This window comes from Scyliorhinus canicula, chromosome 20, assembly GCF_902713615.1.
Source record: "Scyliorhinus canicula chromosome 20, sScyCan1.1, whole genome shotgun sequence".
Taxonomy (NCBI): Eukaryota; Metazoa; Chordata; class Chondrichthyes; order Carcharhiniformes; family Scyliorhinidae; genus Scyliorhinus; species Scyliorhinus canicula.
Window position 1 is genome coordinate 95,653,858 of NC_052165.1, and position 26,847 is coordinate 95,680,704.

Below are 26,847 nucleotides of genomic sequence, written 5' to 3' on the forward strand. Positions count from 1 at the left end.
CATCTCCAATCCCTCACTCTCTCTCCCTCCATCTCCAATCCCTCACTCTCTCTCTCCATCTCCAATCCCTCACTCTCTCTCCCTCCATCTCCAATCCCTCACTCTCTCTCCGTCCATCTTCCGTCTCTCACTCTCTCTTGCTCCATCTCCAATCCCTCACTCTCTCTCCATCCATCTCAAATCCCTCACTCTCTCTCCCTCCATCTTCCGTCTCTCACTCTCTCTCTCACTCCATCTCCAATCACTCACTCTCTCTCCCCCATCTCCAATCCCTCACTCTCTCTCCCTCCATCTTCCTTCTCTCACTCTCTCTCTCCCTCCATCTCCAGTCCCTCACTCTCTCTCCCTCCATCTCCAATCCCTCACTCTCTCTCTCTCCATCTCCAATCCCTCACTCTCTCCCTTCATCTCCAATCCCTCACTCTCTCCATCTCCAATCTCTCACTCGCTCTCCCTCCATCTTCCATCTCTCTCTCTCTCTAGCTCCATCTCCAATCCCTCACTCTCTCTCCCTTCCTCTCCAATCTCACTCTCTCTCTCTCCATCTCCAATCCCTCACTCTCTCTCTCCCTCCATCTCCAATCCCTCACTCTCTCTCCCTCCATCTCCAATCCCTCACTCTCTCTCTCCATCTCCAATCCCTCACTCTCTCTCCCTCCATCTCCAATCCCTCACTCTCTCTCCCTCCATCTTCCGTCTCTCACTCTCTCTTGCTCCATCTCCAATCCCTCACTCTCTCTCCATCCATCTCAAATCCCTCACTCTCTCTCCCTCCATCTTCCGTCTCTCACTCTCTCTCTCACTCCATCTCCAATCCCTCACTCTCTCTCCCTCCATCTCCAATCCCTCACTCTCTCTCCCTCCATCTTCCTTCTCTCACTCTCTCTCTCCCTCCATCTCCAGTCCCTCACTCTCTCTCCCTCCATCTCCAATCCCTCACTCTCTCTCTCTCTCCATCTCCAATCCCTCACTCTCTCCCTTCATCTCCAATCCCTCACTCTCTCCATCTCCAATCCCTCACTCGCTCTCCCTCCATCTTCCATCTCTCTCTCTCTCTAGCTCCATCTCCAATCCCTCACTCTCCCTTCCTCTCCAATCTCACTCTCTCTCTCTCCATCTCCAATCCCTCACTCTCTCTCTCCCTCCATCTCCAATCCCTCACTCTCTCTCCCTCCATCTCCAATCCCTCACTCTCTCTCTCCATCTCCAATCCCTCACTCTCTCTCCCTTCATCTCCAATCCCTCACTCTCTCTCCCTCCATCTTCCGTCTCTCACTCTCTCTCGCTCCATCTCCAATCCCTCACTCTCTCTCCCTCCATCTCAAATCCCTCACTCTCTCTCCCTCCATCTTCCGTCTCTCACTCTCTCTCTCCCTCCATCTCCAATCCCTCACTCTCTCCCTCCATCTCCAATCCCTCACTCTCTCTCCCTCCATCTTCCGTCTCTCACTCTCTCTCTCCCTCCATCTCCAGTCCTTCACTCTCTCTCTCTCCATCTCCAATCCCTCACTCTCTCTCTCCATCTCCAATCCCTCACTCTCTCCCTACATCTCCAATCCCTCACTCTCTCCATCTCCAATCCCTCACTCGCTCTCCCTCCATCTTCCATCTCTCTCTCTCTCTCTAGCTCCATCTCCAATCCCTCACTCTCTCTCCCTTCCTCTCCAATCTCACTCTCTCTCTCTCCATCTCCAATCCCTCACTCTTTAAAAAATATTTTTATTGTCATTTTTCACCTTTTCTTTTCACAGTAACTTCATTGCAGTGTTAATGTAAGCCTTCTTGTGTCACTAAAGATTATTTTTATTTCCTTCAAAATTTACAACAACAGATAATCAACAATAACAACAAATACAATGGCAATTCCCCAGCCAAGAATCCCCTCATCCCACCCACCCACAAACACCTCCCTACATGTTGAATACAAAACACCAATGATAAAGAATCATCAATAACTTATACACTCTAAACCCCCTCACCCCCAACTCCCCCCAATATTCAATGTCATCCAATTGATGAAACTGCATGATGAACAAGGCCCTTGAGTTGGAAGAGTCCTTCCATCCTCCCCATTACTTTCTCAAGTGTTTTGAACTCCAGGAGGTCCCCCCGCCACGCTGTAGGCACAGGGCGGATAGAGGATCCCAACAAAATCCACCTTCGGGCGATCAGCGAGGCGATGGCTAAGACATCTGCCTCCATACCCGCTTCCAACCCCGGCCAATCCGACACCCCAAATATGGCTTCGCGGGGACCCGTTTCGAGTCTCCACATGCACCACCTTTGAGATTACCCTAAAGACCTCCCTCCACTACCCCTCCAGTTTTGGTCAGGATCACTTTCACCCTCTCCACCAATCTAGTGATGTTGTATCTATGGAGCTCCTCCCATTCCCATACCACCTGCACCCCCAGGTATCTAAAATGGGTTACCGCAATACGGCAATTACTGGCCACCCCTGGCAGGAAACAACAGAATATTAATTTTTATCCAAATTTAGTATATACCACGGAAAAGACCCAAACACTCGAAGCAGCTCTAGTATACCATGTCATGAAATGCAGTCATGCGCATAATGAGATACAGACAGGCAGTGACTGACAGCTACTCACAGCTAATCAACACAGAGAACAGGATATAACCAACCAGCAGGCAGAACACTAGGAGGTAGTTTCCCACGATAAAGCACACGAGGCACTCAGCCTCTTTCCACTGGAAGACAAAAATCAGTACAATGCTTCCTTGGCATGCTGAACTTCTTGGGCAAGTTTATCCCCAACATGGTCTCACACACCACGGCCCTCAGGCATTTGGTAAAGAACAAAGAACAAAGAAAAATGACAGCACAGGAACAGACCCTTCGGCCCTCCCAGCCTGCGCCGATCCAGATCCTCTGTCTAAAACTGTCGCCTATTTTCTAAGGATCTGTATCCCTCTGTTCCCGCCCATTCATGTATCTGTCTAGATACATGTTAAATGATGCTATCGTGCCCGCCTCTACCACCTCCGCTGGTAAAGCGTTCCAGGCACCCACCACCCTCTGCGTAAAAAACTTTCCACGCACATCTCCCTTAAACTTTTCCCCTCTCACCTTGAAATCGTGACCCCTTGTAACTGACACCCCCACTCTTGGGAAAAGCTTGTTGCTGTCCACCCTGTCCATACCTCTCATCATTTTGTAGACCTCAATCAGGTCCCCCCTCAACCTCCGTCTTTCCAACGAAAACAATCCTAATCTACTCAACCTTTCTTCATAGCTAGCACCCTCCATACCAGGCAACATCCTGGTGAACCTCCTCTGCACCCTCTCCAAGGCATCCACATCCTTTTGAAGTCCGCTGTCTTCGAGTGGCAGCCCTCAAATCAAGCAGAATGGTTGGAGCTCAAAGCCAAGCTCACCACGGCACCAGTATTGGCATTTTTTGACCCTGACAGGGAAACAAAAATCTCCGCTGATGCGAGCTAGGACGGCATTGGTGCAGTGCTCCTCCAGCGTGATGACACTTTGTCCTGGGCTCCAGCTGCCTCTAGGGCTATGACGCCCACCAAACAGAGGAACGCCCAGATTGAGAAAGAATGCCTGGGCCTTCTCACCGGAATTGTGAAGTTCCACGACTACGTCTACGTCCTACCAACGTTCACTGTGGAGACAGACCACAGGCTATTAGTCCACATCATTCATAAGGACTTGAATGATATGATGCCTCGGCTTAGGCATATTCTCCTTAGGCTCAGAATGTACGACTTTGAACTAGTCTACAGACCTGGCAAGGAGCTGATTATTGCGGATGCCTTGTCCCGCTCCATAACCTTGCCCATTGAACCGATTGACTTCATCAGTGAAAGTGAATCGCAGGTGCAGATGGTTGCCAGCAACCTCCCGGTAGCAGATGCAAGGGTGATCAACAGTCGTGAGGAGACTGCCAAAGACCCTCTTCTGCAGTGTGCCACCTTGCCGCTGGCTGGCAAAAAATGGCAGTGCCCCCAATTCTTCAATGTGAAGGATGACCCTGCAGTAATCGAGGGGATCCTCCTCAAGCTGGACCGCATTGTCATTCCACTCAGTCTGCAGAGATTGGTGCTCAAGTAAATCCATGAGGGACATCTGGGTGTCGAGAAGTGTAGGCAAAGGGCCCGGCAGACTGTCTACTGGCCTGGAATCAGCTAGGATATTTCAAACATGATCTTCAACTGTGCGACCTGTCAACGTTCCCAGCCTCCTCAGAGCAAGGAGATACTTCAGCAGCACGAGACTGTGGCCTCCCCGTGGTCCAAGGTTGGCATTGACCTTTTTCACGCCAATGTGCGTGATTATGTGCTCGTTATCGATTACTTCTCTAACTACCCGGAAGTTGTGAAGCTCTCGGACCTCATGTCTAAGACCGTCATCAAGGCCTGGAAGGAGACGTTCTCCAGGCATGGACTTCCACTCACTATCATGAGTGACCACGGTCCTTGCTTCAGTAGCCAAGAGTGGTCCAGATTCGCTCAGTCGTATCAGTTTAACCACGTTACTTCCAGCCCGCATTACCCGCAGTCCAATGGGAAGGTTGAGAAAGGGCTGCACATAGTGAATCAGCTCATCTGCAAGGCCGCGGATTCTGCTTCTGACGTCAACTTTGCGCTGCTTGCGTACAGGGCAACCCCTCTGTCTACCGGCATGTCACCGGCTCTACTCCTGATGAACAGGGACTTGCGGACGACTAATCCAGCCATACACTTGCCTGACCTGGATCATCTCCCGGTGCTGCAGAAGGTGCAGAAACCCAGGGACCGGCGAAAGTAGGGCTATGATGCTCATGCCACTGATTTGCCTGTGCTATCCCCGGCAGATGCTGTTTGGATCAAGGTACCTGATGGAGGCTGGTCAGCTCCAGCTGTTGTTGCTCGACAGGCTGCTCCTCGATCGTATGTTGTGGTACGTATGGCTGGTGGCTTTGTTGTAGGTCATCCTTAGCTTTGCTGGATTAACCACTCCAAACCGCACTCTTACAACGTCGCCTTCACTGGGCCGAAAGCCGCTCGCCGCTTTGACAGTTCCACCGTCAAATCCTGATAAATACAAACCTTGGCATCAACCACTGTACCTCACGCTTCTGTTTTGCATAGTTCAATACCTTCTCCTTCATGTGATATTTGTGAAAACAGATGATCACTGCCCTTGGTGGCTCGTTTAACTTAGGCTCAGACCTCAGCTTACGATGAGCTCGGTCTAGTTCATACTGAGAGGGTTCTTCTCCCTCACCCATCAGTTCTGCAAACATCCTGGCTATGGTTTCTGTCGGCCTTGGGCTCTCCACCCCCTCGGGCAGGCCCACAATCCTCGAATTCTGTCGTCTTGAGCGGTTCTCCATATCCTCCAGCTTTGCTCGCAGCCCCCTATTGGCCTCGATCACCCTCTGCAGCTGATCTCCCATCGAGGTGAGCTGATCGCTGAGCCACGGCCCAGCCTCCTCCACTCCCTTCACCTTCTCACTCTGTTCCTTCACCTCAGCCGGCGCCTTTGCAACAGCTACCGTCACCGGGCCAATTGCCTCCTCTACCAACACCTTCAGCGCCACCGTCATCTCCTTTCTCATCACCATATGCTTTGCGAACTGCTTTTTGAGCTGTCGGGACACCACCTCAGCCATCTTCTCTGCTGTAAGCAGTGCGGCTCCACCCAGCAGCCTGGCCTCTATCCTCTTGTCAGCCCCCGGGCTGGCCCTCACGCTCAGCGGCGAGCTCTCATTCTCTCCCCTCCTCGCTGCTGTTTTCCTCTGGCATTTGGACATCTTTCGCCTTCTTTACAGCTTCTTAATGATTCATCCTGCCCCCAGGACTGGGCACTAAACATTCCCCCCAAAAACCACATATATGCCTCAAGCAGGAGCCACCCAACATGCGGCGATCCCTCCACATTCTGCCTCTGGCTGCCTCGTGTTCTGGGCTCATTCCCCGGCTGCTATGTGCTCTATGTCCTCGTGTTCTTGGCCCCGTCCTGTTACTTCAGTTGCTTCAAGGACTGACCTCAGTCCTGCCGCCTCGGGTTCCGAACTTGGGCCCGACGCCTCGACTGCCTTGTGTTTCGGACTTGACCCCCTCCACTCCAGCCGCCTTGCACCCCCGCGGGGTTTATTACCGGTTTTAAACCGGTTTGGTGCCCTTCACCAAAGATCAAAGATCATTCTCTCCCTCACTCCCTCCATCTGCAGTCCCCCCCTCTCCTTCCATCTCTGCTCCCTCACTCTCTCCCTCGCTCCCACTTTCCCTCCATCCCCAGCTCCTCTTTCTCTCTCTCTCTATCTTCCTCTCTCTCTTCCCATCTCCACCCTCAGTCTCTCTCCCTCACTCCCTCCATCTCTCTCTCTCTCTCTCCCTCCATTCCCAGTCCCTCTCTCTCTCTCCACCTTTAGTTCTCACTCTCCTCTTTCTCTTTCCATCTCCACTTTGTCACTCATTCTTCTCTTTTAGCTTGATGCTGTAGGTAAATGGTAATGTCCCCATTCCATAAAACACACGCATGAAGTTGCTCAAAATGGATTCAATGTTGTTGTTTAGCGAATCAGTGAAAAATTTTGCAGTGTAAATTCTTTGAATCAGATTTAGCTGGATACATGCATCTACTCTAGGATGCAGAATGATACAGGCAGTTGGTCTCGATAGGACGTGTGATCAGAAGAGGGTTGGAGGGCCGAGGGCCTGTTCCCGTGCTGTATTGTTCTTTGATCTTTGCAACCCAATAAGTGAGGATGTTGTGTCATCCGCAATTGCAAAATCAAGTGGACCTTTAATGTCTCCACTCTGAACTATGAGGCAGCATGAACCTTTTGTTGCTATCTCATTTCCATTGTAGTCTGTGAATCTACAACATGTCTTTTTAGATTTTTGGCGGGTTTCTACTTTGCCCAAATCTGATTTAGTTATCAGATTAGTTTGTGTGCCAGTGTCCAATTTAAATTGTACCTCCAATCTTTATTCCTATCGGATAGTTGCCTAATTGGTGTTTCAGCAATATCATCTTGATTTGTTTTCGTGATAGCCCAGTGAAGTAGGCATAGTGAGATCAATCTTTGATTAAAAATGTATTTTTTCTTCTTCCTTGTTTGGTATGCCGTTGACCTTTTTTTGCTGTTGAAATGCCTTTTTAAATTGACTCTGCTGTGTTGTTGTGTTAAATCTGCATTGTGTAGCAAAATGATTGAGTTTGTTACATGTTGCACACCTTTCTTCCAAATGCAGGACAGTGTTGCTTTACGTGGGTGTGTACATGTTGTCACATTGGTGACGTCATGCGTAAACCTCCAGTGCGTATGCGCAAATCGGTCAACTTCCGATTCGCGTCCTTTTTCAAAGTGCGCATGTGCAAACTGATCCTGCACATGTGCAGAACGTTGAATGCCCGTTTCCCATTTTTCTCTTATCTGCGCCTATGCGAAACGCTACCTGCTGCAGCGCGATTTGTTTAAAACTGCACCCCAGAGGGAATGGCGCCGACCACATTGCTGAAGTTCACGTCTTTTTCACAGGATCTGAATTCAGCATATTCATTGGTGGCTTGCTCACTTGCTTTGCAGAGGTTGATGGCTTCTTCTAAAGTTAAATTTAGTTTCCTTCGTAAACATTCCCGCATTTGCGCTTCAAATTTGCCAAACACAATTTGGTCACGCAGAATTGATTCAGTAATTGAGGAAAAATTGCAGGATTGTGCTCGGAGCCTCAAATCAGTTAGAAAAGAGTCAAAGATTCCCCTTTTAGCTGCATCTATTTTTTTTTTTTTAAATAATTTTTATTGAAAGAGTTTTTCCATACAAACATTTACCCCTACTATTTTTTAAATTATATACAACACAATCCCTCTAGGCAAATATCCCTCCCTCGCCCGCCCTCTCGCGCGCACCAGTCCTCCCCCCCCCAAGCAACAACTTAACAAACAAGGCAGCCTACAGTTTCAGACATGAGCAGCGAGCAGACTTACCCGCGTTACAGTCGTGCATGTCCCCCCACGACCATTGCTGCTCCCCCCCTCCCCTCCCCTCCCCCCTCATCCCCTCCCCTCCCCCCCCTCCCCTCCCCTCCCCCCCCCCTCCCTCCCCTCCCCCCCCCCCCCCCCCCCCCCCCCCCCCGGGTTGCTGCTGCCACGACCCCGAACGTCTATCTCTGATCTAAAACGTCAAGGAAAGGTTGCCACCGCCTGGAGAATCCCTGTACCGACCCTCTCAGGGCAAATTTGATCCTTTCTAGCTGAATATAGCTAGCCATATCGTTAATCCAAGTTTCAACGCTTGGAGGCCTCGCGTCCTTCCATTGAATTAATATCCTTCGTCGAGCCACTAGGGACGCAAAGGCCAGTATTCCGGCCTCTCTAGCCTCCTGTACCCCCGGTTCTACCCCGACCCCAAAAATCGCAAGCCCCCATCCTGGTTTGACCCTGGACCCCACCACCTTCGACACCGTCCTTGCCACCCCCTTCCAGAACCCTTCCAGCACCGGACATGCCCAGAACATATGCACATGGTTCGCTGGGCTTCCCAGACATCTGACACACCTGTCCTCACCCCCAAAGAACCGGCTCATCCTTGTCCCCGTCATGTGAGCTCTATGCAGCACCTTAAATTGAATGAGGCTCAGCCTCGCACACGAGGAGGAAGAATTGACCTTCTCCAGTGCATCCGCCCACGTCCCGTCTTCTATCTGCTCTCCCAGCTCCCCTTCCCACTTGGCTTTCAGCTCCTCCCCTGATGCTTCTTCCGCCTCCTGCATTATCTTGTAGATGTCTGATATCTTCCCCCCTCCGACCCAGACCCCCGAGAGCACCCTATCACTCGCCCCCTTACTGGGGAGCAGGGGGAACCCCTCCACCTGCCGTCTAGCAAATGCCTTCACTTGTAAATATCTGAACATGTTTCCCGGGGGGAGCTCAAACTTCTCCTCCAGCCCTCCCAGGCTCGCAAACCTCCCCTCTATAAACAGGTCCTTCAGCTGCCGTATGCCCACCCTGTACCAGCTCTGAAATCCCCCGTCGATGTTCCCCGGGATGAATCTATGGTTCCCTCTTATTGGCGCCGCCAACAGACCTCCCATTTCCCCCCTGTGTCGCCTCCACTGCCCCCATATCTTGAGGGTGGCCGCCACCACCGGGCTCGTGGTGTACCTCGTGGGGGGGGGGAGCGGCCATGGTGCCGTTACTAGGGCCCCAGGCTTGCGTTGCCACAGGACGTCCTCTCCATTCGTTTCCAAGCTGCCCCCTCCCCTTCCATCATCCACTTGCGCACCATTGACACATTTGCCGCCCAGTAATACCCCGAGAGATTGGGTAGTGCCAGCCCTCCACTGTCCCTACTCCGCTCCAAAAAGACCCTCCTCACCCTTGGGGTGCCGTGCGCCCACACGTAGCTCATGATGCTACTCGTCACCTTTTTGAAGAAGGCCCTAGGGAGGAAGATGGGCAAGCACTGAAATAAAAACAGGAACCTTGGGAGGACCGTCATTTTGATTGACTGCACCCTCCCCGCCAGCGACAGCGGTACCATGTCCCACCTCTTGAATTCCTCCTCCATCTGTTCCACCAGCCTGGAAAAGTTCAACTTGTGGAGGGTCCCCCAGTTCCTTGCCACCTGCACCCCTAAGTACCTAAAGCTCTTTCCTGCTCGCTTGAAGGGGAGTCTCCCAATACCCTCTCCCTGGTCCCCCGGGTGTATCACAAAAACCTCGCTTTTGCCCAAATTTAGTTTGTACCCCGAAAAGTCCCCAAACTCTGCTAATAGTTCCATTATCTCCGGCATTCCCCCTTCTGGGTCTGCCACGTACAGCAGTAGATCATCAGCATACAGCGATACTCGATGTTCCTCCCCTCCCCTAGTCAGTCCTCTCCACCCCCCTGAACCCCTCAGTGCCATCGCCAACGGTTCGATCGCCAGTGCGAAAAGTAGGGGGGATAGGGGACATCCCTGCCTGGTCCCTCGGTGGAGCCCGAAATACTCCGACCTCCTCCCGTTTGTCACTACACTCGCCGTCGGGGCCGAGTAGAGCAACTTCACCCACTTAATAAACCCTTCCCCAAACCCAAACCGTTCCAACGTCTCCCACAGGTACTCCCACTCCACCCTATCGAATGCCTTCTCCGCGTCCAGCGCTACCACTATCTCAGCCTCCCCCTCCACTGCCGGCATCATAATTACATTCAGCAATCTCCGCACGTTCGTGTTGAGCTACCGCCCCTTCACGAACCCCGTCTGGTCCTCATGGATTACCCCTGGCACACAATCCTCTATTCTAGCTGCCAGGATCTTTGCCAGCAACTTGGCATCCACGTTCAGAAGCGAGATAGGCCTGTAGGACCCGCACTGCACGGGGTCTTTATCCCGCTTCAGTATCAGGGAGATCAGAGCCTGCGACATTGTCGGGGGCAGAACCCCCCCCTCTCGCGCCTCATTAAAGGCTCGTACCAGTACCGGCCCCACCAAGTCCACATTTTTCTTGTAGAATTCCACCGGGAACCCATCTGGCCCCGGCGCCTTCCCCGCCTGCATCTGACCTATTCCCTTGACTAGCTCCTCTAGCCCTATTGGCGCCCCCAGCCCTTCTACCAGCCCCTCCTGGACCCTTGGGAACCTCAATTTGTTTAGGAAGTCCTCCATTCCCCCTCTCCTCGTCGGCGACTCAGACCGATACAACTCCTTGTAAAAATCCCTGAAGACCCCGTTCACTTCTTGCCCCTTCTGTACTACCTTCCCGCCCCTCTCCTTCACTCCCCCAATCTCCCTAGCCACATCTCGTTTGCGAAGCTGGTGTGCCAGCATCCTGCTCGCCTTTTCCCCATACTCATAGACCGCGCCCTGTGCCCTTCTCCACTGCGTCTCTGCCTTCCTGGTGGTCAGCAGGTCGAACTTGACCTGCAGGCTGCGCCGTTCTCCCAGCAGCCCCTCCTCTGGTGCCTCCGCATATCTCCTATCCACTTCCAATATCTCCCCCACCAGCCTCTCCCTCTCCTGCCTCTCCTTTCTTTCTCTGTGTGCCCTTATGGAGATCAGCTCTCCCCTGATCACTGCCTTCAGGGCCTCCCAGACCATCCCCACCTGCACCTCCCCCGTGTCCAGATAGCTCTCAATGCTCTTCCGGACCCTTTTACACACCTCGTCGTCCGCTAACAGCCCCACATCCAGCCGCCACAGCGGGCGCTGGTCCCGCGCCTCCCCCATTTCCACATCCACCCAATGTGGTGCATGATCAGAGATCGCAATGGCCGAGTACTCAGCTTCCCGTACCCTCGGGATCAGCCCCCTGCTCAACACGAAGAAATCGATTCTGGAGTACACTCTATGGACGTGGGAGAAAAAGGAATACTCCCTCGCCCTCGGCCTACCAAACCTCCATGGGTCTACTCCTCCCATCTGCTCCATGTACCCCCTCAGCACTTCTGCCGCTGCCGGCCTCCTATTGGTCCTTGAGCTCGATCTGTCTAGCCCGGGGTCCAGCACTGTGTTGAAGTCCCCCCCATGATCAAAGCTGCATCTATTTTTAAACATTTATCACTCATACACCTCATTGACCTGCTTCTTGCAATGAGAGTAAAATGTTTCCATTATTTTTCATACTTAGTTTTAGCTTCATTTTCTGAGAAATCAAATGAGTTAAAGAGTTCAAATGCCTGTTGATCTGTCAGGTTTAGTAGGAGAGCTATTTTCCTAGTGTCAGGAGCTGATTCAAGTGAAGAGGCAGAGAGAAAGACTTCAAACTGCTGCTTGAAGTTTTTCCAATATAAACTTAGTTTAACGGACATCTTGAAGTTATCTGGCTTTTGCACAGCATCCATTTTGGTCTCTGTTTTTTTGTTGTCTTTGCAGATTTTGATGTGTGGCGATGGGCTGACTTATTTTCTTTCTTCCTGCTTGCTTTTCTGGCATACACTCCGGGTACCATGTGGCGATCTTTGTGAGGGGGTTTCCAGGAAGGAAGGCGCAATGATCACAAAGATACACAAAGCTCTTTTGAAGAACTAAACTAATTTTATTAACACTACTAAATTTGAGTTTGACGCTTATTCTGAACTGCAAACATACATGTAAGAATTAAACTACTGTTATGGGCCAGGGTTTAGAGAATCCCAAAGTGTATCATGGAGTTCATCTAACCCACAACTTTTAATAGATTGTTGTTATGGGAGCACACAGCCCACTCTACAGGTGTGGGACAGCAGAAATCTAAAGTACTTTTAAATCAAAACCATGTTTATTTATGAAACCAGTTAACACTTTATAAACCCACAGTAAATATCTTAACAACTATCAACACCAATAATACCCACAGGTACAATATTCTATAAGTAACCCTTCATAACCTTCCTAACAACATCCATAAGACCAAAATACCCTTTTACAGAAAGACAGCAGGTTTAAATTATCAACAGAAACAGGTATTACTTTGAAATCCTCAAATGATCTGGAGACAGTCTGTAGATTGCAGAGAGAGAGATCCTTATACAGCTGCTTGCTTTGCCTGCAGCTATACAGCTCTGAAAATGAAACTAAAACACACAGTAGCTGCCTGCTCAAAAACAAAAGGGGAAGACAGCCAGCCCAGCTCCACCCACACTCTGACACCATTGCAGCTGTTTGATAAACACCCATTTCTTAAAGGTACTCTCACATGATACTACACTCACTAACACTATCTCTATCTACTAACTATAACAATTATATGTTAACTAACTCTGCAATACACGATGAATCTTATCTTCTTCAGCTTGTCTAATCTCCTTGCCAAGCCCAAGATCCAGCGCAATTCATAGTACTGTCCCTTAGCTCCCTCCAGTGGCTAGGCTTAACATAACATTAACTCTTCACATGCTGTACATTCGTATAATGTCACAATCTCAGTTTCTCCCTCTCTCTCTCTCTCTCCTCCGTCCCTCTCTGCCTCCATTCCAGTCCCTCAATCTCTCTCTCTCTCCCTATCTCTCCCTCCATCTCCATTCCCGCCCCCCTCTCTCTCTCAATCTCTCTCAATTTCTCTCAAGTTCCCTCCATCTCCAGTCGCTCACTCTCTCTCACTCCCTCATAGACAGAGAGGAAATTCTGAGTGGTCCAGCAGGCTTAAAAGTAGACAAATTTCCAGGGCCAGATGAAATGTATCCAAGGCTGTTGAGTGAGGCAAGGGAGGAAATAGCAGGGGCGGGCAATGATTTTCAGTTCCTCTCTGGCCACAGGGGAGGTGTCGGGGAACTGGATGATAGTCCCTTTGTTCAAGAAGGGGAGTAGAGATAACCCCGGTAACTATAGGCCGGTGAGCCTAACGTCTGTTGTGGGTAATGTCTTGGAGAGGATTATAAAAGATACGATTTATAATCATCTAGATAGGAATAATATGATTAGGGATAGTCAGCATGGTTTTGTGAAGGGTAGGTCATGCCTCACAAACCTTATCGAGTTCTTTGAGAAGGTGACTGAACAGGTAGACGAGGGTAGAGCAGTTGATGTGGTGTATATGGATTTCAGTAAAGCGTTTGATAAGGTTCCCCACGGTCGGCTATTGCAGAAAATACGGAGGCTGGGGATTGAGGGTGATTTAGAGATGTGGATCAGAAATTGGCTAGTTGAAAGAAGACAGAGAGTGGTAGTTGATGGGAAATGTTCAGAATGGAGTTCAGTTACGAGTGGCGTACCACAAGGATCTGTTCTGGGGCCGTTGCTGTTTGTCATTTTTATAAATGACCTAGAGGAGGGCGCAGAAGGATGGGTGAGTAAATTTGCAGATGACACTAAAGTCGGTGGAGTTGTAGACAGTGCGGAAGGATGTTGCAGGTTACAGAGGGACATAGATAAGCTGCAGAGCTGGGCTGAGAGGTGGCAAATGGAGTTTAATGTGGAGAAGTGTGAGGTGATTCACTTTGGAAAGAATAACAGGAATGAGGAATATTTGGCTAATGGTAAGATTCTTGGTAGTGTGGATGAGCAGAGGGATCTCAGTGTCCATGTACATAGATCCCTGAAAGTTGCCACCCAGGTTGATAGGGTTGTGAAGAAGGCCTATGGTGTGTTGGCCTTTATTGGTAGAGGGATTGAGTTCCGGAGCCATGAGGCCATGTTGCAGTTGTACAAAACTCTAGTACGGCCGCATTTGGAGTATTGCGCACAGTTCTGGTCGCCTCATTATAGGAAGGACGTGGAAGCTTTGGAACGGGTGCAGAGGAGATTTACCAGGATGTTGCCTGGTATGGAGGGAAAATCTTATGAGGAAAGGCTGATGGACTTGAGGTTGTTTTCGTTAGAGAGAAGAAGGTTAAGAGGTGACTTAATAGAGGCATACAAAATGATCAGAGGGTTAGATAGGGTGGACAGCGAGAGCCTTCTCCCGCGGATGGAGGTGGCTAGCACGAGGGGACATAGCCTTAAATTGAGGGGTAATAGATATAGGACAGAGGTCAGAGGTGGGTTTTTTACGCAAAGAGTGGTGAGGCCGTGGAATGCCCTACCTGCAACAGTAGTGAACTCGCCAACATTGAGGGCATTTAAAAGTTTATTGGATAAGCATATGGATGATAAGGGCATAGTGTAGGTTAGATGGCCTTTAGTTTTTTCCATGTCGGTGCAACATCGAGGGCCGAAGGGCCTGTACTGCGCTGTATTGTTCTATGTTCTATAGTCAATGTGGTCCCATTATTCAAGAAGGGAGAGAGGAATAAAACAGGAAACTACAGGCCAGTCAGTCTAACCTCAGTGGCCAGTCATCCAGACTCGAAGCGTTGGCTCCCTTCTCTCTCCACAGATGCTGTCAGACCTAAGATTGTCAGCATTTTCTGTTTTTGTTTCAGATTCCAGCATCCCCAGTCATTTGATTTTATTTTAGTCTAACCTCAGTGGTGGGAAACTATTGGAAGCAATGCTGAGGGACCGAATGAATCTGCATTACGAGCCGCAGGGATTATTCTGAGAACAGTCAGCATGGTTTTGTTTAAGGGGATGTCAGTCTGGCCAACTTGATTGGATATTTCAAAGAGGTGATCAGCTATGTAGATGAGGGAAATGCATTTGACGTAGTCTACTTGGACTTCAGCAAGGCTTTTGATAAGGTCCACATGGGAGACTGACAGCGACGGAAGAGCTCATGGGATCCAAGGAACTTTGGCAAATTGGAGCCACGATTGGCTTGAATGGCAGGAAGCAGAGGGTGATGGCCCGAGGGTGTTTTTCTTACTGGAAACCTGTGTCCAGTGGGGTCCCACAGGGATCAGTGTCGGGGCCCTTGCTGTTTGTGGTTTATATAAATGATTTAGACATGAATGCAGGAGGGGTGATCCAAAAATTGGTGGAGTGGTAAATAGTGAGGAGGATGGCCTTCGATTACAGGAGGGTATAGCCGGGCTGGTCAGATGGGCTGATCAGTGGCAAATGCAGTTCAATCTGGATAAATGATAGGTGATGCACTTGGGTAGAACAAACAAGGCAAGGGGAATACAGGATAAATGGCAGGGCCCTGGGAAGCACCAAGGATCAGAGGGATTTCGGTGTGTATGTACACCAATCCCTTAATGTAGCAGGACAGGTGGATACAATGGGTAAGAAGGCCTATGGTAAACTTCCCTTTATTAGCCGAGGCATAGAGTTTAAGAGAGGGAGGTTGTGCTGGAACTGTATAAAATATTGGTTAGGCCACAGCTGGAGTATTGTGGGCCGTTCTGGAATCCACATTATAGGAAGGATGTGATAGCCACTGGAAAGGGTGCAGAGGAGATTTACCAGCATGTTGCCTGGGCCGGAGAGTGTTAGTTATGAAGAGAGATTGGATAGACCGGGGCTGTTTTCCTTGGAGCAGAGGGGACTGAGGGGGGGACAGGATTAAGATGTATAAAATTGAGGCAGTAGATAGACAGGAAGAAACTTTTCCCCTTGGCGGAGTGGTCAATGACCAGGGGGCAGAGATTTAAGGTGAGGGGCGGGAGGTTTCGAGGGGATGAGGGGAAACCTTTTCACCCTGAGGGGGGTGGGAGTCTGGAACTCGCTGCCTGAAAGGGGGGGGGGGGGGGGGCGGGGGTGGAGGCAGAGGCCCTCAGAACATTTAAGGAATATTTAGATGTGCACTTGCGATCCCGGGGCAGACAAGACTCTGGACCAAATGCTGGAAAATGGGATTAGAATATTTATGTGGCTGGTTTTGACCGGCGCAGATGCGATGGACGAAGGACCTTTTCTGTGCTGTATAACTCTATGATTCCCTCCATCTTCAATCTTTCCCTCTGTCTCCCTCCATTTCCAATCTTTATCTATTTCCCTCCATCGCAAATCCATCTCTCTCCCTCCATTTTCAATGTAATTCTCTCGATCCCGAGATCTGCAAACCCTCACTGTCTCACCCTCCATCGCCAATCTCTCTATTTAGCTGTCCACTCATTCATATATATTTTATAGCACGGCAGCACAGTGGTTAGCACTGTGGCTTCACAGTGCCAGTTTCCCAGGTTCGAATCCCGGCTTGGGTCACTGTCTGTACAGAGTCTGCGTGTTCTCCCCGTGTCTGTGTGGGTTTCCTCCGGGTGCTCCGGTTTCCTCCCACAAGTCCCGAAAGACGTGCTGTTAGGTGAACTGGACATTCTGAATTCTCCCTCCGTGTACCCGAACAGGCGCCGGAATGTGGCGACTAGGGGCTTTTCACAGTAACTTCATTGCAGTGTTAATGTAAGCCTACTTGTGACAATAATAATGATTATTAAAAGATTATTATATTTCGAGAGGGTTAACAGTCACTATAAAACTGGTCACTTTGTTTCACCGAGAAACTGTCTTGTGTCTCAGACATCTCCCGCCCTTCAGCACTTCCTGTCTCAGACTCCGTATCTCAGTCGCTCCCCGCCTGGGGAAGGAAGGACGTTTCCTAAGAAAGATGGGTCGGATTGTTGAGCTCGTTCTAACCTTCTGCTCAATCCCCTCAGGACTGCGGAGATCAGGAATGGATGGGAGGAACAGATGAGAAATTGTGTGGATTTGAGTGGAGACCTGGTTCGAATGCGACAACAAAAGGTGTTTTCATCTGGAGCACACCCTTCCTGATCAAAACACAGCAAGGTCAGGTAGGTCTGAGCTAGATTCTCTCTCTGTGTAACACACTCTCACTCTGTACCCTTCCTGATGGATACAGAGCAGGGTAAGGTAGGTGTGAGCTCGATTCTGTCTCTGTGTAACACACTCTCACTCTGTACCCTTCCTGATCAAAACACAGCAAGGTCAGGTAGGTCTGAGCTCGATTCTCTCTCTCTCTCTGTAACACACTCACTCTGTACCCTTCCTGATCAATACAGAGCAGGGTAAGGTAGGTGTGAGATCGATTCTCTCTCTCTCTGTAACACACTCTCACTCTGTACCTTTCCTGATGGATACAGAGCAGGGTAAGGTAGGTGTGAGCTCGATTCTCTCTCTGTAACACACTCTCACTCTGTACCTTTCCTGATGGATACAGAGCAGGGTAAGGTAGGTGTGAGCTCGATTCTCTCTCTCTGTAACACACTCTCACTCTGTACCTTTCCTGATGGATACAGAGCAGGGTAAGGTAGGTGTGAGCTCGATTCTCTCTCTCTGTAACACACTCTCACTCTATACCTTTCCTGATGGATACAGAGCAGGGTAAGGTAGGTGTGAGCTCGATTGTCTCTCTGTAACACACTCTCACTCTGTACCTTTCCTGATGGATACAGAGCAGGGTAAGGTAGGTGTGAGCTCGATTGTCTCTCTCTGTGTAACACACTCTCACTCTGTACCCTTCCTGATGGATACAGAGCAGGGTAAGGTAGGTGTGAGCTCGATTCTGTCTCTGTGTAACACACTCTCACTCTGTACCTTTCCTGATGGATACAGAGCAGGGTAAGGTAGGTGTGAGCTCGATTCTCTCTCTGTAACACACTCTCACTCTGTACCTTTCCTGATGGATACAGAGCAGGGTAAGGTAGGTGTGAGCTCGATTCTCTCTCTCTGTAACACACTCTCACTCTGTACCTTTCCTGATGGATACAGAGCAGGGTAAGGTAGGTGTGAGCTCAATTGTCGCTCTCTGTAACACACTCTCACTCTGTACCTTTCCTGATTGATGCAGAACAGGGTGATGGAGGTGTGAGCTTGATTGTCTCTCTGTAACACACTCTCACTCTGTACCTTTCCTGATGGATACAGAGCAGGGTAAGGTAGGTGTGAGCTTGATTCTCTCGCTCTGTAACTGATGAGACCATCAATTCACAAGACACGTGATTGGAAGTGAACTGTGGTTTTAATAGTCTTACAACAGAGCCTGCCTGCGACGAGATGAACTGGCAGCAGAGCTTTATACTTCTCGTTAGTGGGAGGAGCCAAGGTTGGTGCCCAGTACAAACTCCTCATCTCCCCCTATGGGCAGAGCTGTGCATCGGCTCACATACAGAGCCCACAAGGACACAGTACATATGATAGAACACGGTGTGAATTACTAGGTTTATAATTCACCACATTCACCCTCTGTAAAAAATCAAGTCCGGCGGGGTGATGGGTCTACAAATTGAGACGGTCCGGCGGCCGAATCATCCTTTGGGATCGGCAGAGCACCGGGGTTGCAGCCTCTTCGAGTGGGGACGGTCAGCGAGGGTACGATGGTGGACTCCGGGGGTGATTCGGTCCGAGCTTCGCACCCGACTGGTGCGACGGGCGACAGGGGGCGCAGGAAACCTATAGGTGCGGGGGCGCGGAGCACGGGCGGTGAGCCTGTAGGTGCGGGGGCACAGGGCGCGGAGGGTTGGGTGGGGTGTAGTGTGAGGGATACCTCGGCGGTAGTGGTGTCGGAGTTGGACCCTGCGGGCGCCAGGTCCCGGAGGGAAACAGTGTCCTGACGGCTGTCAGGGTATTCCATGAAAACGTTTTGGGGGTTGGAGTGGAGTAGGAGCACCCATTGTACGAGTGGGTCCGTTTTGTGTGCCCGGACGTGCTTCTGGAGGAGAACCGGGCCATGTGTCTTCAACCATGCTGGGAGCGAAGCCCCCGTGGTAGTGCCCCTGGAAAAAACAAAGAGCCGCTCGTGAGGGGTCTGGTTGGTGGCTGTGCATAGGAGGGGCCTAATAGCATGGAGCGCGTCGGGGAGGACCTCCTGCCAGTGGGAGGTTGGGAGATTCCTGGACCGGAGGGTCAGTAGGACGGTCTTCCAGAACGTCGCGTTCTCCCTCTCCACCTGCCCATTCCCCCTGGGTTGTAGCTGGTAGTCCTGCTCGAGGCGATGCCCTTGTCGAGCAGGTACTGACACAGCTCGTCGCTCATAAAGGACAAACCCCTGTCGCTGTGTACGTAGCTGGGGAAACCAAACAGGGTGAAGACACTGTGCAGGGCTCTGATGGCTGGGTGGGAGGTCATATCAGGGCACGGGATAGCAAAGGGGAAGCGGACGAACTCGTCTATGACGTTGAGGAAGTACACATTCCGATTGGTCGAGGGGAGTGGCTCTTTGAAATCGATGCTCAGGCGTTCAAAGGGCCAGGAAGCCATTACCAGGTGGGCCCTGTCTGGTCTATAGAAGTGCGGTTTGCACTCCGCACAGATCGGGCAGTCTCTGATGGCTTTTACCTCCTCGTTGGAGAAAGGCAGGTTTTGGGCCTTGATGTAGTGGGCGAGCCGGGTGACCCCCGGGTGGCAGAGGTCATTGTGGATGACTTTTAATCGATCGATCTGCGCGCTGGTCTCCCTGCCTGATTTAACGTGGCTGCCAGAGCTACCTCTGAGGCGTCGCTCTCAACCTGAAATGGGGTGGATTCATCCACCGCCCGCACGGCTGCTTTGGCGATGTCGTCCTTGATGCCGTCGAAGGCCTGGCGTGCCTCGGCTGAGAGGGGAAATTGTGTGGCCTTAAAGAGTGGGTGGGCTTTGTCCGCATATTGAGGGACCCACTGGGCGTAGTAGGAGAAGAAACCCAAGCACCGTTTGAGGGCCTTGGGGCAATGGGGGAGGGGGAGTTCTAAGAGGGGGTGCATGCGGTCCGGGTCTGGGCCCAGGACTCCGTTTTCCACGACATAGCCGAAGATGGCTAGTCTGGTTGTGCGGAAAACGCATTTCTCCTTGTTGTACGTGAGGTTCAGTTTCTGTGCCGTCTGGAGAAAACGGTGGAGGTTGGCGTCGTGGTCCTGCTGGTCATAGCCGCAGATGGTGACATTGTCCAAGTACGGAAACGTGGCCCGCAGCCCGTACTGGTCCACCATTCGGTCCATTGCTCGTTGGAACACCGAGACCCCATTAGTGACGCCGAAGGGGATCCGGAGGAAATGGAAGAGACGGCCATTAGCCTCGAATGCCGTGTAGTGGCGGTCCTCCGGGCGGATTGGGAGCTGGTGGTATGCAGACTTCAGATCCACCGTGGAAAAGAGCCGGTACTGGGCGATCTGATTTACCATGTCTGCAATCCTGGGGAGGGGATACGCGTCGAGGAGCGTAAATCTATTTATGGTCTGACTATAGTCGACCACCATATGGAATTTTTCCCCGGTCTTAACGACCACCACCTGAGCTCTCCAGGGACTATTGCTGGCCTCTATAATCCCCTCACTGAGTAGCCTTCGGACCTCTGCTCTGATAAATACCCTATCCTGCAGGCTATACCGCCTGCTACGAGTGGCTACGGGTTTACAGTCCTTTGTGAGATTGGCAAAGAGAGGAGGGGGGGATTCGCAGCGTAGCGAGGCTGCAGATTGTGAGTGGGGGCAGGGGCCCTCCGAAGCTGAGGGTGAGGCTCTTGAGGTTACATTGGAAGTCTAGGCCTAATAAGAGTGGCGCGCAGAGGTCGGGCAAAATGTAGAGTTGGAATTTTGAGTAGCTGGCGCCTCGGATTGTGAGTGTCGCGGCGATGCGCCCCTGGATCTGGACCGAGTGGGAGCCTGAAGCGAGCGAGATAATTTGCCGCACGGGGAAAACGGGGAACGACCAGCGCCTTACCAGGTCTGGGTGTATGAAGCTCTCTGTGCTCCCGGAGTCGAAAAGGCATGGCCTGTTGTACCCGTTGATATGGACCTCTGCCATCGAGTTTCGTAGATTCTTTGGTCGTGATTGATCCAGGGTGACCGCGCTGAGTTGCGAACATAGAACATAGAACATTACAGCGCAGTACGGGCCCTTCGGCCCTCGATGTTGCGCCGACCCGTGAAACCATCTGAAGCCTATCTGACCTACACTATTCCATTTTCATCCATATGTCTATCCAGTGACCACTTAAATGCCCTTAACTTTGGCGAGTCTACTACTGTTGCAGGCAGGGGTAGTCGGCGACTCGATCAGCTGTGCTGGAGTGGCCCCGTGATGACTGCCCTTTGAGCTCATAGTCAAATTCGAATTCTTCCGATGAGTTATCCGAGCACGGAGATGCAGGTCGGGCCCGTGGAACGCACGTGGCGGGCGGCGAGGAAGATGGCGTCCAAGATGGCGGCACCCATGAGTCGCACGTGGCAGGCTGCAAGGTGGAGGTTTTCCAAGATGGCGGCCCCCATGGATCGCACGTGGCTGGAGGGGGCGGAGTCGGGGCATAGGCCGCAGCGTTTTGGGCCCCGCGGGGCTGCGGGTGTGGGGAGCGATTTCTTCGAGTCGCTGGGGAGTTGGAAGCTGGGGCCCTTTTTGCGAGGCACACTCTTGCGTAATGGCCTTTTCGCCCGCAGCTGCTGCAGGTCGCGTTGCGGGCCGGGCAATGCTGCCGCGGGTGCTGATTCTGGCCGCAGAAATGGCAGGCTGGAGCAGCATAGTGGCTGGGGCAGCATAGTGGCTGGAGCAGCATAGTGGCTGGGGCAGCATAGTGGCTGGCTGGAGCAGCATAGTGGCTGGAGCAGCATAGTGGCTGGGGCAGCATAGTGGCTGGGGCAGCATAGTGGCTGGGGCAGCATAGTGGCTGGAGCAGCGTAGTGGCTGGAGCAGCGTAGTGGCTGGGGCAGCATAGTGGCTGGGGCAGCATGGTGGCTGGAGCAGCATAGTGGCTGGAGCAGCATAGTGGCTGGGGCAGCATAGTGGCTGGAGCAGCATAGTAGCTGGGGCAGCATAGTGGCTGGAGCAGCATAGTGGCTGGGGCAGCATGGTGGCTGGGGCAGCATAGTGGCTGGAGCAGCATAGTGGCTGACTGGGGCAGCATAGTGGCTGGGGCAGCATAGTGGCTGGAGCAGCATAGTGGCTGGAGCAGCATAGTGGCTGGGGCAGCATGGTGGCTGGCTGGGGCAGCATAGTGGCTGGGGCAGCATAGTGGCTGGAGCAGCATAGTGGCTGGGGCAGCATAGTGGCTGGAGCAGCATAGTGGCTGGAGCAGCATAGTGGCTGGAGCAGCGTAGTGGCTGGGGCAGCATAGTGGCTGGGGCAGCATGGTGGCTGGAGCAGCATAGTGGCTGGGGCAGCATAGTGGCTGGCTGGAGCAGCATAGTGGCTGGAGCAGCATAGTGGCTGGAGCAGCGTAGTGGCTGGGGCAGCATGGTGGCTGGAGCAGCATAGTGGCTGGGGCAGCATAGTGGCTGGGGCAGCATGGTGGCTGGGGCAGCATAGTGGCTGGGGCAGCATAGTGGCTGGAGCAGCATAGTGGCTGGGGCAGCATGGTGGCTGGAGCAGCATAGTGGCTGGGGCAGCATAGTGGCTGGCTGGAGCAGCGTAGTGGCTGGGGCAGCATAGTGGCTGGGGCAGCATAGTGGCTGGAGCAGCATAGTGGCTGGAGCAGCATAGTGGCTGGAGCAGCGTAGTGGCTGGAGCAGCGTAGTGGCTGGCTGGGGCAGCATAGTGGCTGGAGCAGCATAGTGGCTGGAGCAGCATAGTGGCTGGAGCAGCGTAGTGGCTGGAGCAGCATAGTGGCTGGAGCAGCGTAGTGGCTGGAGCAGCGTAGTGGCTGGGGCAGCATAGTGGCTGGAGCAGCGTAGTGGCTGGCTGGGGCAGCATAGTGGCTGGGGCAGCATAGTGGCTGGAGCAGCATAGTGGCTGGAGCAGCGTAGTGGCTGGAGCAGCGTAGTGGCTGGCTGGGGCAGCATAGTGGCTGGAGCAGCATAGTGGCTGGGGCAGCATGGTGGCTGGAGCAGCATAGTGGCTGGAGCAGCATAGTGGCTGGGGCAGCATAGTGGCTGGCTGGAGCAGCATAGTGGCTGGCTGGGGCAGGATAGTGGCTGGAGCAGCATAGTGGCTGGGGCAGCATAGTGGCTGGAGCAGCATAGTGGCTGGGGCAGCATAGTGGCTGGAGCAGCATAGTGGCTGGAGCAGCATAGTGGCTGGAGCAGCATAGTGGCTGGAGCAGCATAGTGGCTGGAGCAGCATAGTGGCTGGAGCAGCATAGTGGCTGGGGCAGCATAGTGGCTGGCTGGAGCAACGTAGTGGCTGGGGCAGCATGGTGGCTGGAGCAGCATAGTGGCTGGGGCAGCATAGAGGCTGGGGCAGCATAGTGGCTGGGGCAGCATAGAGGCTGGGGCAGCATGGTGGCTGGGGCAGCATAGTGGCTGGAGCAGCATAGTGGCTGGGGCAGCATAGTGGCTGGAGCAGCATAGTGGCTGGGGCAGCATAGTGGCTGGCTGGGGCAGCATAGAGGCTGGGGCAGCATGGTGGCTGGGGCAGCATAGTGGCTGGGGCAGCATGGTGGCTGGGGCAGCATAGTGGCTGGAGCAGCATAGTGGCTGGAGCAGCGTAGTGGCTGGGACAGCATAATGGCTGGAGCAGCATAGTGGCTGGGGCAGCATAGTGGCTGGGGCAGCATAGTGGCTGGAGCAGCATAGTGGCTGGAGCAGCGTAGTGGCTGGGACAGCATAATGGCTGGAGCAGCATAGTGGCTGGGGCAGCATAGTGGCTGGAGCAGCATGGTGGCTGGAGCAGCATAGTGGCTGGGGCAGCATAGTGGCTGGGGCAGCATAGTGGCTGGGGCAGCATAGTGGCTGGCTGGGGCAGCATGGTGGCTGGAGCAGCATAGTGGCTGGAGCAGCATAGTGGCTGGGGCAGCATAGTGGCTGGGGCAGCATAGTGGCTGGCTGGGGCAGCATAGTGGCTGGGGCAGCATAGTGGCTGGCTGGAGCAGCATAGTGGCTGGGGCAGCATAGTGGCTGGGGCAGCATAGTGGCTGGAGCAGCATAGTGGCTGGGGCAGCATAGTGGCTGGCTGGAGCAGCATAGTGGCTGGAGCAGCATAGTGGCTGGGGCAGCATAGTGGCTGGAGCAGCATGGTGGCTGGCTGGGGCAGCATGGTGGCTGGGCGGCCGCGTAGCACAGGCCTGGGGGAGTCGCTGGTCGGGGACCCATGATTGGGTCACGGGGTCCGCGGGGAATGAGTTAAGGCTGCGGAAGGAGACCTCCATCGTGGTAGCAGCTTCCACAGTCGTTTCCAAGTTCTGGCCCCCTTTTCCAGCAGTAGTTGGTGCACATAGTTAGGCCTGAGGCCCGCTACAAAAACATTGCGTACCGCCAATTCCCTGTGTTCAGCCGCGGTAACCGCTTGGTAATTACAGTCATTGGACAAATTATTGAGTTCCCTTAGAAATTCGGCGAGTGATTCTGTAGGCCGCTGACGGCGAGTCGTGAACACATGGCGAGCGTAAACTTAATTAATAGGCCTTACATAAATTTTATCGAGAACTGCTAGCGCCGCAGTATATGAACTGGCCGAGTTTAGTTGCGTAGAGATTCTGTGGCTCACCCTCACGTGCAGTAGACTCAGCTTCTGATCCTCTGTCGTTTCGCTGTGCTCGCTTCTGCCAGGTAGGCCTTGAAGTACTGGATCCAGTGGGAGAAGATTTCTTCAGCTTCTGCATCCTTCGGGTTGAGTTCCAGGCGTCCAGGCTTGAGAGCTGATTCCATAATCGATCTTTACTGTTCTTAAGTCGATTAAATTGATTGAACCATCAATTCACCAGAAACGTGTTTCCGATATGAATCTAGGCTTTAATCGACTTACTTCAGAGCCAGCCTGTTACCCGTTGATGAACTCTTAGTGAACTCAGGCTGACTCTGGACAAGGGTATTTATACAGCTGCACTAGGGGGAGGAGTTGTGGGCGGAGTCAAGGGTGGAGCCCAGTACAAATTCCTGAGTACCCCCAGAGCTACTCCCCCTAGTGGTAGGATAGCACTACTGCAGTTACAAAGACAGTGTGAATTATCATATATCTATATATTACATTCACCACACCTCCCACAGTCCAAAGATGTGCAGGTTGGGTGGATTGGCCATGATAAATTGCCCTTTGTGTCCAAAATTCTATGATTAACCTAGGACAAAAGTTCGGCACAACATCGTGGGCCGAAGGGCCTGTTCTGTGCTGTATTTCTCTATCTATCATACACATGCAAAACATCACAATCCCCAACAAACACAAAGAAGAAAATTCCCCCCACCGTCCCCCATTAAGAATAAAGTTCACCCGCATACAAAACTGAGCAACAGCCAAAACCGAGTGCAAAACAATCCACAAAACCCAAAGAGAAAATACATTTAGCAGCATATCAAACACAGGGGCTGGTTTAGCACAGGGCTAAATCGCTGGCTTTGCAAGCAGACCAAGGCAGGCCAGCAGCACGGTTCAATTCCCGTATCACCCTCCCCTAACAGGCGCCGGAATGTGGCGACTAGGGGCTTTTCACAGTAACTTCATTTGAAGCCTACTTGTGACAATAAGCAATTTCATTTTCATATACTCGCCCCCAAGTTCAATGTCCTCTATTACCTGCCAGTCCCCTGTCCTGAACAAAGTTTATCGCCTCATCTGGCAATCCGAAATGAAGCTCCTGGCCCTCATAGGTGACCCACAAACGAGCTGGGTACACCATGCCAAACTTCACCCCCTTCTTAAAGAAGGTCGATTTCACTTTATTGAAACTCGGCCTTCTTTTGGCCAGTTCCACACCCAGCTCATTGCCTTCCCATTTACAACTCCTCATCTGCCTGACCCACCTCAAGATCTGTTTCTTGTCCATGAACTGGTGCATTCGTACCACCATCGCCCTCGGTGGCTCATTCCTCAGCGGCTTCCTCATCAGCGCTCTGTGCTCCCTGTCCACCTCCAAGTGCCGAGCAAACGCATCGTCCCCCAGCAGCTTCTTGAACATACGCGCCACATTTGCCCCTGCATCCGATCCCTCGCTGCCCTCCGGGAGGCCAACAATCCGTAGGTTTTGCCTGCGTGACCGGTTCTCCAGATCCTCCATCTTCTCTTGCAGCCTTTTCTGGTGGTCCTTCATCAGCTCCATCTCCACCGTCATCGTGCTCAGCCACTGCCTCTTCCACCTCCTGGATCGCCTGTCCCTGGGCTTCCAATCTCTGCTCCACATGGTCAATCCCTGTCTTAATCGGATCCAGGTATTCCATTCTTTGCTGAGCAAAGCTCTCCTGGAGGAAGTCCACCAGCTGCTCCATTGACCACTGGGCCAACAATTCCAGTCCCTGAGCCATATTTTTCTGTGCTGCAGACTCCGCTCCCTTATTCGACCAACGATCCCTCCTTTTCAGACCAGTTCTGGTCCATGAATCCATACACTGGTAGGGAATTCTTCTCCTCTACTTCGACTCCTGTTTTGTCGATCAAATCCACCATAAATCGAGGAAAAAGATCCCAAAGGTCCACCACGAATGGGAGCTACCAAATAAGCGATCACTCACTCCATGGCCGCCACCGGAAATCAATCACATATTCAAAATCCTGATGGTGGATGGCAACACATAGCTAAAGTTCTAAGACAAGTCACACCAAGATCGTACTTACTTCAGACTGAACAAAGAACTATGTTCAGACGAAATAGAAGAACATTGTTGCGCATCAAACATCATGTTAAGTCTCGACCTCAACATGTTATTGATCAAGATAACATCTTCAAATACATTGACTTTCCCAATCCTTACATGACACCAGTACAGCAAGAAGATATGGAAGATCAATGGCGTACTGTGAA

At 52.1% G+C, this 26,847-nt stretch overlaps 1 protein-coding gene across 1 annotated transcript in view; it reads left to right on the forward strand.

Moving 5' to 3' along the window:
- The window catches only part of LOC119954817 (sporulation-specific protein 15-like), a 522,687-nt gene that overhangs the window by 189,317 nt on the left and 306,523 nt on the right, over nt 1-26,847 (forward strand). The window contains exon 5 of the mRNA XM_038780358.1: nt 16,907-17,044. Within this exon, the coding sequence (XP_038636286.1) occupies nt 16,907-17,044 (138 nt within the window). The remainder of the gene's footprint in view (nt 1-16,906; nt 17,045-26,847) is intronic.